Below are 18,288 nucleotides of genomic sequence, written 5' to 3'. Positions count from 1 at the left end.
AGTGTAAATCTGAAGGAGAGGTTGATGAATGAAATGGTGTTAGATGGAGGTGACAGTCAGCCCCGCACCTGGGGCAAGGAGGAATGTGTGTGTGTGTGCTTGTGTGAGTGAGTGTGTGTGTGTGTGTGTGTGCGTGTGTGTGTGTGTGTGTGTGTGTGTGTGAAAGGGGGGTAAATGTCGAGAGAGGGCTGTTATTCCGCTCCACCTGGGTTCTCTGTGTCCGCGGCTGCAGCCGTTAGCCTCCCGCAGGCCGACACATGTGGAAGAGAGCCTCAGAGACACAACATGGAGGGAGGACAGCACGTCAGCTGCAAACACAAATGGTGTGTGTGTGTGTGTGTATGTGTGTGTGGGTGTGTCTGTGTGTGTGTGTGTGTGGGTGTGTGTGTGTGTGAGTGAGCGCTCAGCTCAGCTAGGATCGGAGCTTCTCTGACCGGAGGGAACCTGGCCACATACACAAATGGTGTGTGTGTGCGTGTGTGTGTGTGTGTGTGAGCGCTCGGCTCAGCATGGATCGGAGCTTCTTGGGCCGGAGGGAACCTGGCCACATACACAAATGGTGTGTGTGTGAGTGTCTGTGTGTGTGTGTGTGTGTGTGTGTGTGTGTGTGTGTGTGTGTGTGTGTGTGTGTGCACGCCTGTCTGAGCTTGGGGAGGAGGGAACTGGGCTGCAAACACAAACCGCACACAGAGGCGCTGCCAGCTCGTGATGAGGGGCGAAACATGAGCATGGTGCCCCCCCACCCCTCAACCTAACCCCCCCCATCCTTATACACACACACACACACACACACACACACACACACACACACACACACACACACACACACACACACACGTTCCTCCTGTCGCTCACCCAAACCCCAGCATGGGATCATGTGAGACCTCAGAGTGGATGTTGCTGATTACAATCCACACAAGCATTAAGCTTTTCCCCTGGAATCTGTTAACCAAGAGAGAAAGATCTGAGCATGCAGGGAGCTGGGGGAATATTGGTGGGGCAGGGGGGCCAGGAAGGCTTCAGTATGACGTTAAAGAATAAAGCACAACGGCTTCACCGACAATCTGCCGTCCAACACCAAAAAAAAAACAAAAAACATACAAGTTTGTCAATGACTTTCTCCAGGGTAAATATGATACTAACGTTAAAAAAATATGGCTGTGCGAAAGAATTCAGCCATTTATTTCTTAAATCTGTAACAGGCCTCTGTAGCCAACAGCCAACAACAGTGCATCAACAACAAGAGGCTGGACTCGGGTTGAGTCGACGTCGAGCAATGAGAACCATGTGCGGTGATGACGAGAGTGGACGGATGGACAGCCTGCCGGGTTTCTGATGTCCAGCTGGGGGGCGGCCGGGATTTCCAGAGGGGGTGACCGATGGGATTTGAATCGACACGCCGACTGCCGAAAAGGTCATTTAAAGAAAGAGAAGAAAAAAAAACGACACACAACGATGTGGAGCCAAAGCCTTCGCCTATTATTTCTGTGGGATGAAGGCTAATTAGTGGGGAAAGGCAACGTAGGCGCGGTAAATAGAAGAGTTTTGGCCGCGCTACAACAGGCCCTGTCCTGGAGCCGGGAGAGAAAACATGATATTGTTACATGCCAGCGTGGCCTCAGCGATCAACACCTCGAAATGGGCTTGGGGGGTTTGGGGATGGGGAGCGGGGTGGGGGGGGGAGACGGATACTTGATGGCAACTTAGCGGATTTCGAGTAAAAAGTGGGCCCACCCTGCCAAGATTTAACTCCCATTCCATGGGCTGTCAGCAAGCTAAGCCTAGAGCGACGCTTCATTCCACTGAGTTCACTGTTCTGCTAAACAATTCGAAGACAACACCTATTTTCTTGTTGATTGAATCCTCAGTGTAACATGGAATGCAGCGCGAGTGAGTGAGAGAAAGAGACAGAGAGAGAGAGAGAGAGAGAGAGAGAGAGAGAGTTAGAGGAATGGAAAAGAAAAAAGGAAGAAGGACAAAAAAAACCGGGCCGTTACTTCCAGTAAAATGTGCTCATTCCTCTGGCAGTGAAATTGAGAACACATTTTTTGAGCAATATTGCTGAATGACTAAGTGACAAGTCCAGACAGCGCGGTGTTGCTCATGTCTGACCATGTCTTACAATGAGATGAAATCCAAACGTTTTTTTAGTCAAGGTCCGAGAGCTTCATTTCTCTCCCGAGAGGATTCGGGACATTAAGATTGCCTGAGGCTCATAAGTGCTATATAAATCTGTAATCCCCGAACCAGCATGTAAACATACACATTTCTGCAGGCAAGGCGATTAAACAGCCACTTTAGAGCAACTTGCCTGTTTGCTGCTTCATTACCGGAACTAATGCTAAATCAATGGCTTCCAATGGGGCGGTCACCTTAACAGTGGACCAGGCCCTTTTGGGTCAGTTTCTTTTTTTGGTCTGTACTCAAGAGCGATGTGGGTTTGTGAACCACTCATAATGTAGGCTACACAGAGAAGACAGGGTCAACTCACAGGGGCAGTTCAGAGTGACAGCTCTGCTGAGAAGCGTAGAGTCAAACATATGGATGTGTCACTGCCTCACAAAGGCGACAAACCACCACTGTTAAGTGCACAGAATGGCGTCCACCTTGCCTCTGAGTCATCTGTCATTCACATGCAAAACAAGCCACTCTTTGGACAGCCCTGGCCAAAAACACAGCTTGTGTGGGGGACAGGAGAAAAATGCATTATTGGTCAGAATGCATTATGGGGTAGGAATTTTTACTATTACTCACAATACTATTATTATATTTGAGCCAAAATGTGATATCCTGCAAAGTATAGCGGTTTGTTTTTCCTTTATAATGTGTTTCAAATTGTGGGAGTCTTCACAGCCATCTTGGTGCAGTAAATTTGTTCTTGCTGACTTGCTTTCAAATTATCACTACAATGCAAGGGGAAATTGAGGCCTTTTGGCATCATTACACTTCAGAAGTAATGTTATCAGAGTAAAAGGATATACCAAAACAAAACGAAAATCGTAATATTAAATTAATAAAAATGGCGACACTTTGTTGTTGCTGTTGTTGACTCACTGTGTCACTGAAATATCGTGCCAGAAAAGTATCTTTTCAGCCACCGCTAGTGCATCACCAGTAGCGTGAAGTGAGAAGGCTCCATGCTGTGATCTGAAACAGGGCGGTGTCGCCGTCGGCAGCAAGCTCGCTCTCTCGCTCCGCGCCGAAGACTGCTTGTGGTCACACTGGAACGGACCAATGGGCCATTTCACATTTCAGCTGAATTCACAGAATGGGATGTCGCTCTCGCTGCCAACGAGAGTCGTATTTATACCCTCATTTATGTGTCCGTCGACCACAATTATTTCCATCGCAGCCTCGTCGGACGCATGTTTGTTTTCTTTTTATTGCTTCATACATCTGCAGTTTAATCAAGGAACTGTAAACTCAGCCACCAAAAAAGGCCCCGTTTGCCATATGAAAACAACCCAAGATGCAATTGGCATCATTCTGCCAACGGGCCGAATGAATGTGTTTTTTTTTTGAGTGTGTGCGTGTTTCGTTTTTTCATTTTCCACCCTCTAAGTCCTGGTGCTTAACTAGTTCATGACCCAATCTTATCCAGAGAGACTGGAACTGCCAAACTGGTGCAACATCCACCCGGAGAAAATTGACCTCACTCTCTGCATTAGTCTCAAAGTCAAAATTCAGCAAATGGATTTCCAGCGTCTTAGAGAGGGCCCGTTAATTTGAGGTGGCACCGTTTTTTGGCAGCCTCCATGGTAAGTAGGAAGGAGAGGGGTGGGCGGTGGGGGGGGGGCTCCAAGTTTCTTCTCCTCGGAACAAAGACATTTCTATGTAGGCGTCCAAAAAAACAAGGGGAAAGAAACACACACACACACACACACACACAACACACATACAAATACACACAAACACACACACACACAGTCACACACACACACACACACACACACACACACACACACACACACACACACACACACACACACACACACACACACAGACACGCACAAAGTAAAACCAAAACAAAGAACAGCGTTTGTTAGCGCAAAAAAAGCAACCAAAATCAGAGAGGACTTCAAGCTGAGATTGGAGTTAAGAGCTTGGCCACTGATGAAAGGCCGCTGCAAATGTCTCTTGGCACATCGGAGGGCATTCGGAAGAAGCCCACCAGCCAACAAAAGCAGGGGAGGAAGATGTCCCAGCAGTCCGGCGGGCACAAGCACCGGGCACCGGGCGCTGGGCACCGGGCACAAGCCTGAGCCTACGGCACGCACACACACACACACACACACACACACACACACACACACACACACACACACACACACACACACACACACAAACAAAACAATCAGCCTCATGCCTATACTGTGATCCTCTGCCACAGCCACCACACAGCTGCTGAGATGACAGCCCCGAAACAACATCATAAAATATAAACCACCGCACTGACAGAGAGAGAGAGAGAAATAGAGGAGGGAGAGAAGGTGGGAGGGAGGAGGGGAGGGAGCGGAAGAGGGGGTAAATATACACAAGACGACAGAAAGGAACAAACAGGACGCGCAAAACGCACAACGAGAGAAAAAGAAAAGAAAAAAAACGAAGAGAAGGAATCAACAAAGTAAAATTGAATTTAGTGCTGATTTGGGTTTATGAGCTCAGTGCGTTCTGGGCTTCCCTGTGCTGGTCTTGCCTCTGCAACATGGTAAAGGCAAACATCTGAGGTTGCAATCAAGAGAGCTGGCTAATGGGAACGGGGCCTGCATGCAAAGCACAGCCTTTCAACTCTGTCCATTCTGACAGAGAGAGAGAGGGGGGGGGCGGGGGAAGAAGAAAGAGAGAGAGAGAGAGAGAATGAGAAAGAAAGAGACATAGAGAAAGAAAGAAAGAGAGAGAGCAAGAGAGAGAGAGAGACGTCAGTGAGAGGCAGAGAGCATAAGAGAAGAGGATAAGACCGAATAAGAGGAGGACCAGATAAGACCAAGAGAAAGCAGGATAGAGAGAGAGAAGGAGGGAGAGAGGGAGAAAATTAGGGAGTGAAAGAATGAGTGTTTGTCTGTTTGTGTGTGTGTGTGTGTGTGTGTGTGTGTGTGTGTGTGTGTGTGTGTGTGTGTGTGTGTGTGTGTGTGTGTGTTCGTGTGCGTGCGTGTGAGACGGAGAGGGAGAGAGGGCTCAATTGCCATTCTCGGCGCTGACAGAAGCGTCTGTGTGAGCAAACGTCTGTAATCAGATCAGGCTGAATGGGGGGATAAGACAGGGATGAGTGGCCGCCTGTGCCATCGCGAGATCAGATTAATTGACACAGAGTAAATGAGCACCAGATTAATCTCGGAGAGGGGTCCCTCTGTTCCGGACCTTTCTCCCGAACAACCCACCCACCCCACTGCCCTCGGCCCTCGGTGGGGCAATGGAACCTCCAGGAATAAAGACATGCAGGATGAAGGGGGAGAGAGAGAGAAAAAAAATAAATGGATGTTTTCAGAAATGTCAATCATGGAATATTTCAAAAAGGATTTTTGATTGGGGTGGGCTGCTAGGATGGACAAATTAAAACCGCACGTCTGAAATGAGGCGATGCGCAGCAATACATTCTGAGATGGACGAGCTGATGGATATCACTGGTTTATTCCATAGCAGTCTTGAGATGGATGAATCCTGACAAACACACACACACACACCTGCACACATACACATGCGCGCACACACACCTACACAAACACACACAGACACACAGACACACACACACACACACACACACCTGCAAACATACACATGCGCGCACACACACACACACACACACACACACACACACACACACACACACACACAGACACACACACACATACACACAGACACACACACATACACACACACTCTTCTGTCAGTCTTTATCTCTTTTCAGCTGACCGTCACGTCCGCCCTCATCAGACTCGGCATCTGACCGTCTCCTCCAGCACCCCTCTGACAGCTTTTAACCTTGACCTTTTACACCGCTCTCTCTCTCTCTCTCTCTCTCTCTCTCTCTCTCTCTCTCTCTCTGCAGTGGACAATCCGTGTGGTGCATTAGGTAGAGAAGTGCATTGTGGGCTGCATGTACTCTGTCTTCGGAGGCGTAGGACGAGGCCAATCATGTGTGGGGACGGGCCCCGAGTGACAGCTGTCTGCCCGAGGATCAGGATCAGCGCTTACCTGCCAGCCCTCGGGATGGCACAATCCATACTCCGCTGACAACCAGCCAACCTATTTTCTTGCTTACACGCACACGCACACGCACACGCACACACACACGCACACACACACACACACACACACACACACACACACACTCACACTCACACAGACACACACACAAATTTCCCCACTGCCTGCTGGATATGACATTCCGTCCAGGAAGACGTCTGGATTTGAGAAACCTGTCCTTGCTAACAAGCAGGACGCTCTTCCTCCTATTTTTCTAACTATTCGTCACACAGGATGCCCAAGATCGCTCTGTTTTGACTTCCAAATACACAAAACAGACATACATCCTGTCCTGATTACAAACATACATGCATGCACAGATGAACAAATATCTGCACAACACAAACACATACACACAGACGTACACAAACTAAGACATAAACACATTAAAACAAACATGCAAAAATGAATTCAAGACAAGGAAGCACACACACAAACACATATCCAAGAACATTAATGCATTCTCTCTCACACACACACACACACACACACACACACACACACACACACACACACACACACACACACAAAGAGAGACACACACACACACAGAGACACACACAGACACACACACACACACACACACACACACACACACACACACACACACACACACACACACACACACACACACACACACACAGAGAGACACACACACACAGACAGGGCCAGCCCTGTAGGCATCAGTGTGAGTAGAGGGGGTGGGGAACAGTAATTATGAGAGGTAATGAGTTTAATGACTTCAGTTGGCCTGGTCCTCCCATCAGCCCCTGCTGGAGTGACGAGGCCACCAGGCCTCTGACCCCCTGCAGGTCACACACACACAACACAACACAACACACACACAAACACACACAAACACACACACACACACACACAGACACACACACACACACAGAGCCAAATGGCTGCAGGCACAGCAGGGTGATCAGGTGGGGACGGTCTGGGGACGGGAGCGGGAGGCTATCAGTGGACAACCCCTGCTGTGGGGAGACGACCCCAGGAGCTGCTGGGAGAGAGGGGGAATGAGTGGACGACAGAGAGAGAGAGAGAGAGAGAGAGAGAGAGAGAGCAGACGGAGAGAGAGAGTTGATAGAGAGAGCAGACGAGAACGAGAAGAAAAAGAGAGAGCCACAGGGGGAGAGAGAGACAGAAAAAGAGACAGATAGGGTATGCAGACGAGAGGAAAGAGAGAGAAAAATAGAGGGATTGATGGAGGGAGGGAGAGAGAGAGAGAGAGAGAGAGAGAGAGAGAGAGAGAGACCACCGATGTAGCCTCTCAAGAGCCTTGACCACTGAGCACAAAGTTTGTGTGTGTGCGTGCGCGTGTGTGTGTGTGCGCATGTGTGTGTTGGGGAAACAGGGGTCGCGTGAGACCTGAACCTGTGACATTCACACCATTTGGTGTTTTTTTTCCCTCCTCCTGCTCCCACCGGGGGGGCGCAGTTGGGAATGTCATCACATTGACTGACAGACACACACATGCGCACTCACGCGCAAGCACACACACACACACACACACACACACACACACACACACACACACACACACACTGAAACACATGCGCACACAAGCCCATACATACGCACACACACACACACACACACACATGTGCATACTCATGCATACATATCCACTCACACACACACAAGCACACAAACACAGTAATGCAGACAAACACACACAAACACAGCACAGTACACACATACATACTGCATAGGTAAGCATACATAAATAAGCACACACAAACACATACACACACACCAAACAGATACCCGCACTCACAAATACGCAGAACCAATCTAACCAAAGAGTAAAGGAAGCTTACATGCATACCCCACCCGCCACACTCTCTCTCACACACACACACACACACACACACACACACACGTAAACGCATACCCATATACACACACCAATCCAATTCAATCAAAGTGCCACGTGTAGCCTACAGTAGCATTAAGCAGTGCACTGCCATTTTCCTGTTGCTGCATAGATTCTCATAATCATCAGGCCAGATTAGACCTCCTCCTCCTCCTCCTCCTCCTCTTTATGCAACGGGATGCAGGATTTGCCCCTGCGCTCGCGCACGCTCCACTTTACGGGACGGCTCGGCTCCTAACAAATAGGTTAGTAAATGGGCCTGCTTCCTGTGTGTGCGCGAGCGAGAACGAGCTCTCCCTCACCAAAGCTCATTAGAACACTGGCTTGTGCTTACATGAATGCACAAGCACATCCATTATGTAAAAGATAGATGATGTGTGTCACAAAACTGAGCTTTGTGAACAAAAATAAACCATGCGTTTGTGTGTGTGTGTGTGTGTGTGTGTGTGTGTGTGTGTGTGTGTGTGTGTGTGTGTGTGTGTGTGTGTGTGTGTGTGTGTATTTGTGTGTGTGTGTGTGTGTTTCTGTGCGTATTTGTGTGTGTGTGTATGTGTGTGCATTTGTATTCATTTTTTCTCTCTTTTTCCTCTCTTCTTCCCTTTTCACTGCGAACCGTCAAATGGTAAGTCACAAATTCAAATAAATGCCGCTGACAACCAAACAAAAAAAACTGTGAAGGGGAACAAAAATAAATATATAAAAGTAATGAAACAAGCAGAGAGGTTGGAGGGAAATGTCATCATAATATTATTTGCCTCTGAACAAGCCGGGGGAAATAACAGAGTGCGGTTAACAGACTGCGGTACGCGCATAATCCACCGGTAAGCCTTTCTGTTCGGGAGTAAGCACCATCTCTCCCGCACTCTCGGGAGAGCTAACCTCTCGTGCGAGCGAGAGTGGAAGGACCAGGGCAATGTGGCGCAAAAAGAAACACTCACACGTGATGTAGTAGTTGTTGTTCCTCTTGAACTCCAGGCCCATGTAGTTGGGGCTGAACTCCTGGAACTTGATGGTGAACTTGATGTCCTTCTCGGGCTTGTTGCAGTTGACCAGCACGTTGGGGTCCAGCACGGTGCTGCACGACTCGGCCTGGTCCTTCTTCACCAGGTAGAGCTTGTAGTACTCGTACGACTGCCCATCCTCCGCCTTGGGGCAGATGATGTCGAGCTTGTCTCCGATGTCGGGGTAAATGACCAGGCCCTTGGCATTTTGGAACCTGGACAACAGAGCAAGGAGAGGACAGGGGGGAGAGGAGGAGAGAGAGGAGGAGAGAGACATTTTAATTATCACTGCATCCTCCAAAGTATTCTGCTGTGAAGTCATTAGAAGTGCTCGGCTTCTGTTACTAGTCTAGAGTGAGCATTTGGAAGGCATTTTCCTCCCTGGCTTGAGACTAATTATAATCTGTCTCACACATCTCTTTTCACTGTCTTTAAAATGCATGTTTTTTTCTTTCTCTCAAACTCCACAGCACAGCAAGCAACTGAAATGTTGGGCTTTGTCTTTCTGTACACCATGTCCCTCACTGCAGAAAAATTGTGCACACTAACCGCAAAGCAGATTCTTTCACTCTTTTTATTCTATCACAGCATCCATTTGTTGGCTAGGAAATCGTCTTGTGGGCTCGAACTTAATCCCCCCGGGCCTTTACCTTTCACTTTTCTTTTTTCCCCTCTCCTCTCCCCCTTTATCTGTTTTTTTTTTCACACAAGGCAACAACGCACAAGATGAGTAAAGACCAGCCTGTTTCCATTTGTTGTCTTTATTTGGATAGAGTAGGGTGCTAGTGTGTTTGTGTGTGTAAAGGGGCAGTGGATAGGGAGACAAGGGAATGGATGGTGTGTGTGTGTGTGTGTGTGTGTGTGTGTGTGTGTGTGTGTGTGTGTCTGTGTGTTGTATGGGGGGGGGGGGGTTGTAGGCTGTTGCATTCGCTGTTACACTGGGACGCTGACAAGTGGACTAAAAGCTCAGACTGATAGAGAAAAGCTGATGTGTGCTGTTTTGATTCGGTACAGACATGGTGAATCATTGTTATGGACTTCTGGTGAGCTTAAAATGTCAAGAGGGTTCAGCTCGGCTGTCCCAGTTAGCCCGCCGATTAACCCAGACAGGCCGACGGTGTGGTTTTTGCTTTGCGAGTGCTGGACATTGCGCGTGGCTGTCAGCCCCTGTTTTCCTGTCCGATGGGGGCTCGTCCGAGATGATTTGTGGGGGTGGTGGGGGGGGGGGGATTTATCTGTCTCCAAAATGAAACATGACTGCTATTCTCTTGAAAAAAATCTTCATTTTTTTAGTGGAGGGGAGGGGGGGGTCGGACTCCTGTTTACAGAGTCAAATCAGCTTGCCACTAAATCTCACTTTATCTGCATCTTAGTTCGCCGTGTAAGAGGGGTCAGGATTTTCTCAAAGTGACCCAGATAAATATAGGATTTTATGTGCGTACAAGCCAAGCATTATATGCTGAGTGTCAACAGAACAGCCCCGCTGTTTTCTACTCAGGCTGACAGAATCACTGTAGTCACACACCACCACCCCCAACCCCTCCTCTCTCTCTCACACACACACACACACTCACTCACACAGCCTGGAAGTTTAATTCTAAAAAGCTGAGCTTTTCAGGAAACCTCAGTGGAAATTAACATTACATGATTAAAGCCTCCAGATGCATTATGGGACATCTTTCTTCATGGGAGATAAAAAAACATATATGCCGAACTAAAATGGCAAAGAGCAGAAACCTCTGACTGACTGCTGCCGACCCGCTTAGTAAATGATGTTATGACTGAGAGAGCAGATATGAGAAACTCCCATCAGGCAAGAATAACTGCTTTCAAATGAAGGACCGTTGGTTCTCATCCATTGTCTGGTGCTTAGGGGGCCATTAATTCACTGGGAGATAAGGGGAGAGTAGGCGTCCTTTGTCCTAACCTCTCCAGCTATTTGCGCGGTTTTCACTCGCAGGCCCATTTATGCTCAGGAAGACAAGGCCTCAATCTTGCTCTAATTGGATTTACAAGATGCGCCAGTGAGGCATAAACAAGTCGCCATGGCAACGTTAGGCTTTGTAGCTGACCACCCCTCCTACTTGATACTTCTCTCCAGCCATTCTCTCTCACTCTCTCTCTCTCTCTTTCCTCCACCCCTCTATACCCCTCGGCTCTTTTTCTTCAATCCTCAATCTCTCTCTCTCCGTCTCTCCCCAGATTTCTTTCTTATTTCTGTGAGTGTGTGTGTGTGTGTGTGTGTGTGTGTGTGTGTGTCTGTGTGTGTGTGTGTGTGTGTGTGTGTGTGTGTGTGTGTGTGTGTGTGTGTGTGTGTGTGTGTGTGTGTGTGTGTCTTCCTCTTTCACAACTGATATGTTAATATGACGCATAATATCCTAAGCACAGCATTTTATTTGATGATGCTCTGATACGGTTTCAAATAAAAAGCCTTACTCATTCAAACAGCAGGCTCATTTGAAAACGATGGCCTAAATCGTGACAATTTAGAGAGGACAAAACTGAGTAACAAACAACTACATAATGCGCATACCAAACATTTACTGCTGTTTGGAAGGGGGGGTGGGGGGGGGGGGGCTAGAGAAAACAAGACCACGTCTCCATTTCCTCTCATGTTCAAGTGGACGTTTTTGTAGCCCCATTGATTCATTTTCCAATAAATCCTCTTTATTTTGGGTCAGATAACCTCCCTAAGTGAATTTGCGGGTCCTGTTTCCCAGGGCTTTTGTTGAGTGTCGAGAATAATGAGTTTCTGGCTCGACTTGAAGGCTTGAAGCGCTGCAGTGAGACGCCATGTGGGCTGCACTGCATAAAAAGAAATAGGCCAGCAATTAGTGTTTACTCCATTTTTTTTTTTAAACAGCCTGCCACTTGTCAACTGTAATCTCCGCCCAGGTCCGAGGCGAGGCGGAGGCTAAATGCGAGTGGGGTTGGGTAGAGTGTGCCACCCTTTGTCAGGTCGTCAGAGACAACCTCCAGGCCTTTCAGGAGGAGAATATACGATTAGAAGGTTCCCAAAGGAAAATTCCATTTGATGATGTCATAATGAACCCAAACGACTGTTGTTAATGGCAGTGAGTGTAAATTCTAGATCTGCACAGCAGAATGACCTGCAGGTCAAAGGGCTAGTCGAGAACTATAGACAGAAAATCGCACTCCCCAACATCCCACAATGGAGTGCAGTGGTAAGGACAATTTTGTAGTCAGTGGGATGCTCACATAGAGCCGACGCCAAAGGCATATCCCATTTCAACAGGTCAATCAATGACCAAATGACCTGCTAATGTTCTACTGCAGACACAGTTAAATATAATCGAGGTTGCTTTCCAGACCCAATGCCATTTTAATGACTGGAGTAATAAGTAAGAGGATGGAACTGAGGAAGGGTTGCAGGAGAGGCAAGTGAGTGGACAGGGGAGGAGGGAAACTTGTTAAACTTCACCTTCAAAACAAAAGGGTAGACCTAGTGGTTCCCCACATCCCCAACATTTTTACAGGCACAGTAAAAATTCAGAGCCTAGCAATGGTGCACCCATGCAACATTTTTTCGCCAAGCAATAATGTCCCGTTTTAAACCGGCATGGCAACAAAACACTCGTAAGAGGACAGTTATTTATGTTCTCGATGCAAATCGAGTTCATTGGCATTTCCTTGCCCTTTTCACAAGGCCCTGGAGTACCTTCACCAACAACAACAGGAGAGAAAAAAACACACAGACACAGACTAAAAACTCCCCCCAGAAAACAAGCAAGTGAGAGAAAGAGAGTGGGAGAGAGAGAGAGAAAGAGAGAGAGACGAAGCACAAAGAAAGATAAAGAGGGGGAGAGAAAAGTGCCTCAGTCTTCTCATCCCACGACTTGAACGACTCCCCTTCAGACATGAGAATGAGAAAACGAGTACGGCCACATGATTAGGCATCACACCCCCACCCCCAGCTCCACCACCACCCCCAGCTCCACCCCCACCCCCAGCTCCACCAGCACCCCCGTTTCGACCCCAAATACCCCTGTTCAGGAGCAGCCTCACAATAGAACGGTGGGGTGCTGAAGAGGGGGCAAGGAAGGAGAAGGGGGCAAATGGTGAGCAGAACTACCCCCCCCCCCCCAAAAGCACCCCAATCCCAAGCCCCTTCAACTGTCACCATTCATATCTCCCTCCGAGTGCTCCATGCTACTAGTGAGGCAAGGTAATATCCAAAACCTCTTTTTGTGTGCGCGGAACAGCCACTGCCAAGTACTATGTGTTTCTCTATAGAGGCAAATGAAAAAGAAAGGAAGTCCATATGTGCAAATTGTGCTAAATTGATTCCTCCGTCTGAAAAACAGGCGAGAGCACACCATATATCAATTAAAATTAATTAGAGTTTCTAATTTTTTTCCTCAGGTTTCCACCCACAAGCTAATTTGTCTGCTAAAAAAACGACCTAGCCAACTGCCGGCCTGGCTCACACAGGTATTTTATTCCTCCCCTTTTCTTTCAGCACTGTAATTAACACACTATATTTATATTTGAAAATGCATTCCAATACATTATTATTAAAATACTCCTCGATTATTGTATGTTCAGGAAAAACCCAGATTACTACAAAGTTACCAACAAAAACATGTCAAAATGAAATATACGTTGGGGGGAAAAATTACATCCAACAGGCACTATAGTGTGTCCAAATCCAAGATTTTTTTTTTTAACAAGCACAACCGTTATGGGTTGCCCCCTGTTTTGAAAGCCTGCCATTGTGGCCTTTCTATCAGCAGCCTTTGGCAGCTACTTATCTGCAACAGTGTGTCCTAAGACAAAATGGAGCTCATATATGCCTTAACCAAGTTACGCTCCGTTTCGATGCTCGGTATGTATAATAACATAAATGAGAACAGCATGTTCGTGTTTTGCTCAATCAATACAGCATGGTGAAACCCAAGCAGGGCTGGACGCTTGGGGAGGGCCCAAACTCACATCTACACAGATCTTTCAGATGTTTAATTGGAGTTACAGGACTGGATGTAGGTGCAGTGTTTTAATAGCCTAGAAATCTGGACGCACCCTAGCGGCAGCAAATTACATTTGCTGCCAGGGCTAGTCTAGCAACTCTCCGTTGGCTTGTGAGCTCGAAAAATTAAACTTCTATCAGGCCAATCAAATCGTGTATAGAGTCGTTAGGCGGGCTTAACATAATGATTGATGGCAGAGTTGCAATGGTTTGGCTTGAATTCCCTGCTACTTGAAAACAAATAAGATAATGTTGCTGTTGGCGAACAGTGTGACACGAGTTAAGCTTTTATTAAGTTGGCAAACGTTTGAACTAGCCAACTAGCTCCGCTGGTGGGAAACGCATGGGACTCATAGCGCTGTCCTATTGCGTGCAGAGGGAATTTGAAAGACAACCGATTATCCCGCCCCTCGGACTGAGCACTGCGAACGGTGAGTGCCCAGACCCTACATTTTAATGTGGGTCTGGCTCGTCAGGCTAGTGTTTTAAGGCCTGTTCACAGAAAGTCATGGTTGGGGAGGCTCTGTGTATAGCCTGTGTAGGGTTGTCAATGTGTGTGTGTTTGTGTTTGTGTTTGCATATATGTGTGTGTGTGTGTGTGTGTGTGTGTGTATGTGTGTGTGTGTGTGTGTGTGTGTGTGTGTGTGTGTGTGTGTGTGTGTGTAGGTTAAGGTGCTGTGAAGAAAGCACAACTTGCTCTTTCCAGACCAGGAAGGGTTGCACTACAGTAAGGCGGTTGTAAGGCAGGGAGATCTTCCATCTTGTTTTTGCAGTCAGATCTCAAAGAACCAACATGTGTGGGAGGGTGGAATAAAGGGTGAGGAAGGAGGGGGATCTTTTCAGCAGCAGCAACAATCCCCCCCCCACACCCTCTTATTTTTTCCTCGAAAATCTGGCTGTTAAAAGTGTAAAGTAAGAGCGAAGGAGGAAAAAAAGACCAAACAAGTTGCAGATTACCAATCCCACCTCATAAAAAGTGACACATGTGCATATGGAAGGATGTGGGGAGCGAGAGGCTTCCCAACTCACACTCAGGCCTGGCACACACACACACACACACACACACACACACACTCACACACACACACAATCTCTCTCTCTCTCTCTCTCTCTCTCTCTCTCTCTTAAACACACACACATCCAGACAGACCACCATGGATATAAGGTTTCCAACATTGAAGTGCTCACCACCCAAAAGAGAAACTTCAAATATCGAGAGCCCCCAAAAAATACAGAACACAAAAGCTGGTGCCTCAACCCAGCCGTCAAACCGCACTCCCCAACTTCCCGTGCTATCAGTGAAAAATGAAGACGTCAACAAGGGGAGCTCGGGCGGCGAGGAAAATATTTCTTCTCCCGCCGCAAACACTTCCACACAAGAACACTCCAGCACTTTGTGCACACAGCTACACATGCCGTGTCAGTACAAATGGTCTGGCTCAAAAAGACTGCAATCTACAAGATCAGTGGAGAGAGGAAAGGAGGGAGGGAGGGAGAGAGAAAGAGAGAGAGGGAGAGAGAAAGAAAGAGAGGGAGGAATGCAGAGAGAATCACATTCGCCGTAACTAATCTCAGCAGTCACAAACTGACAGGCCCTCACATTTCCTTCTGGACTGTCACATGGGGACGCACACAGCACTGAGACAAATGGCAGATTCGGTTTCAGCAGATGCAGAGAGAGAAGAAGGAGAAGGAGAGAAGAGGAGAAGAAAAAAAAATGGGTAGAGCCAGAAAGACAAAAAGAGAGAAAAAGAGAAAAAGCGAAAGAGAGATAGAAATAGAGAGAGAGAGAGAGAGAGAGAGAGAGAGCGTGAGGAAAGGACTAGCTGAGACACTCGAAATCTGTCACATGAGATTGACACAGTGCGTACGATTGTTCAGTTAGTCGGGTAGTTGATGTTGTAAGAGCTGAGAAATGATCACTGGATAACCGGACAGCTGGACAGGGGCAACCCTAGCCCAGCTTTTTTAGATAGTGTTTATTTTAAACTCGTAGGGGGGGCCCCCCCTAATCGGCCCTTGTGTGTGAAACCAACGCACAGAGGGCCCTTTCTTCCCATCACTGCTCCTCTCCTCCGCTCACGGCCGAGTTGTCCGCAACAGCAGTGGGGCTGGAGGAGGAGGAGGAGGCGTCGGTGGTGGGTGGTGGGCGGTGGCGACGGCGGTGGTGGTCAGCCCCCGCTGCCAGCTGCCTCCTATCATGGAAGAAAAACCCGTCCACAGATGGACTCTTCATGGTCTGTAAAGATCCCCTCGCCGCAGGCCCGAGGGCCCTTGCGGAGCGGCAGCCCCAGCCCCCGGGGCCTTGGCCAAGCTGCCCGCGAGCCGGCCAACAAGCACTCCACTCAGTGAGCTGGAAGGGCCAGAGGATGCCAGAGAGCCCTTCTGGGGGGATGATGGTCCTTGACTGGGCTCCCCTGGCCCTCGCAGTTGGACGTCGCTGTCGCGTTCTAATAAGTCCCTAACACCGTGGAGAAGAGGGGAAGAGAGAGAGAGAGAGAGAGAGAGAGAGGAAGAGGATGATGAAGAGGAAGAGAAGAGGAGGAGAGTTTCTCTTGCAGACAGCAGTGATTTCATCTGTTTCGGTTCCTTACTTTATTTATGTAGCTGAAAATACACACACATGCGCGTGCACACACACACACACACACACACCCACACACACACACACACACACACACACACACACACACACACACACACACAGACACCAAAGAGGATTTGCCTTCCTGTGAACAGCATGGTATGTTCCTTAACATAATAAATAAAAACTTCCCAAGACCTTCCAGGCAAGTGAGTCTATTCAGGCAAAAAAGTACACCACCATCAACTAGACTGGCAGTCTGGAGGGAGGGAGGAAGGGAGGGGGGGCACAAAAAAATGATTCAGGGATGCTCTCTCTTTCCTGTCGGTTGAATCCCCCCAACTCCCCGCCACCTGTTGTCTCCCACCTCTTCACCTGTGGTTATCTGGTTTCTCTCTCTGAGGGGGTGTCAGGCCCTCACAAAGGAAGGGGAGCCATTTTTCACGGCCATGTACGCAGCCTTCACAAAGGGGCCTTCTTAACAGGTGCTAACATAATACTGCTCGCTGTAAACTGCACACACTGGACTCATACCAAAAATATTTGAGAACAAAGGCGAGAAGAAAGAAGGTGGCGGGGGGAGTGTGTGTGTGTGTGTGTGTGTGTGTGTGTGTGTGTGTGTGTAAGGAGGCGGACACGGCAAAGTCGGGCAATAAATCTTTGAGGGGAATAACCTCCGCTTTGACATATTCAATTGAATCTTCTCGGCAGACAAAGTAAAAGATAGCACGCTCCCAAAGTTCAGATCCCTCCTATTGTTCATGTGCCAGACGCGGCGAACGCCACTGCTGGGGGAGAGCGAGCGGGCCGAGAGCGCGGCGGCCGACGCGAGGATTCATCATCATGCATACCCCTCTGCGCCAAATGACTCACAACATTTATTATACTCCCCCGATTGTAAAGAACCGAGAGAAGGGGGGGGGTTGTCATCTTCGAGAGAGAGAGAGAGAGAGAGAGAGAGAGAGAGAGGACCCAGAGAGGGCCGTAACAGGAGCACACAACAGGTGACAGCAGAGTGGCGAGTGTTTGTGTGTGGGGGGTGATCAAGTGTGTGTGTGTGTGTGTGTGTGTGTGTGTGTGTGTGTGTGTGTGGGCGCTGTGGGGTGGTGTATGTATTTTTTGCTGTTCTCATTTTCTGGAGCAGCAGCACAGGAAATCAAAACAAAGAGCGAGCAGCGCACCGCACAGTGCATAAGCTGTTTCTCTCTATCTCCAGACATTGTGTCGGATCTGTTCCAAGCGGCTCCAAGATGATTTTCCCAGGCAAACGTGAAATAGCTGACGAGATGGTCCCTGTGTTGCTATCTCTCATCAGCAACAAATCCACACCACATTGTCACAAGGTCCATGCACACACACGCACACACACACACACACACACACACACACACACACACACACACACACACACACACACACACTGTCTGGTGGTAGTCGTTTGGCGAGAGGCTGAAGCCTTCAGCAAACAGATAGCAGCAAGTGCTTTTAGTGGGATGATCAGAGGGAATTAGAGGGGGAAATTATTCAAAGCACGTGGTCCAAATGACATTAAGGAGCGACTGAGGGGGGCATCTTGCCTCCCTTTTGT

At 48.3% G+C, this 18,288-nt stretch overlaps 1 protein-coding gene across 1 annotated transcript in view; it reads right to left on the bottom strand.

Moving 5' to 3' along the window:
- Positions 1–18,288, bottom strand: part of LOC143132487 (ephrin-B1-like) — a 55,416-nt gene that overhangs the window by 22,268 nt on the left and 14,860 nt on the right. Inside the window, exon 2 of the mRNA XM_076292041.1 lies at positions 9,067–9,344. Within this exon, the coding sequence (XP_076148156.1) occupies positions 9,067–9,344 (278 nt within the window). The remainder of the gene's footprint in view (positions 1–9,066; positions 9,345–18,288) is intronic.

Source organism: Alosa pseudoharengus, unplaced genomic scaffold, assembly GCF_046254945.1.
Source record: "Alosa pseudoharengus isolate Yale_2024_CS ecotype anadromous, Long Island Sound unplaced genomic scaffold, YU_APseudo_1.1 YU_APseudo_1.1_scf_19, whole genome shotgun sequence".
NCBI classification, from domain to species: Eukaryota; Metazoa; Chordata; class Actinopteri; order Clupeiformes; family Clupeidae; genus Alosa; species Alosa pseudoharengus.
The sequence above is the reverse complement of the archived record's forward strand: the minus strand, read 5'-3'. Positions and strand labels throughout refer to the sequence as shown.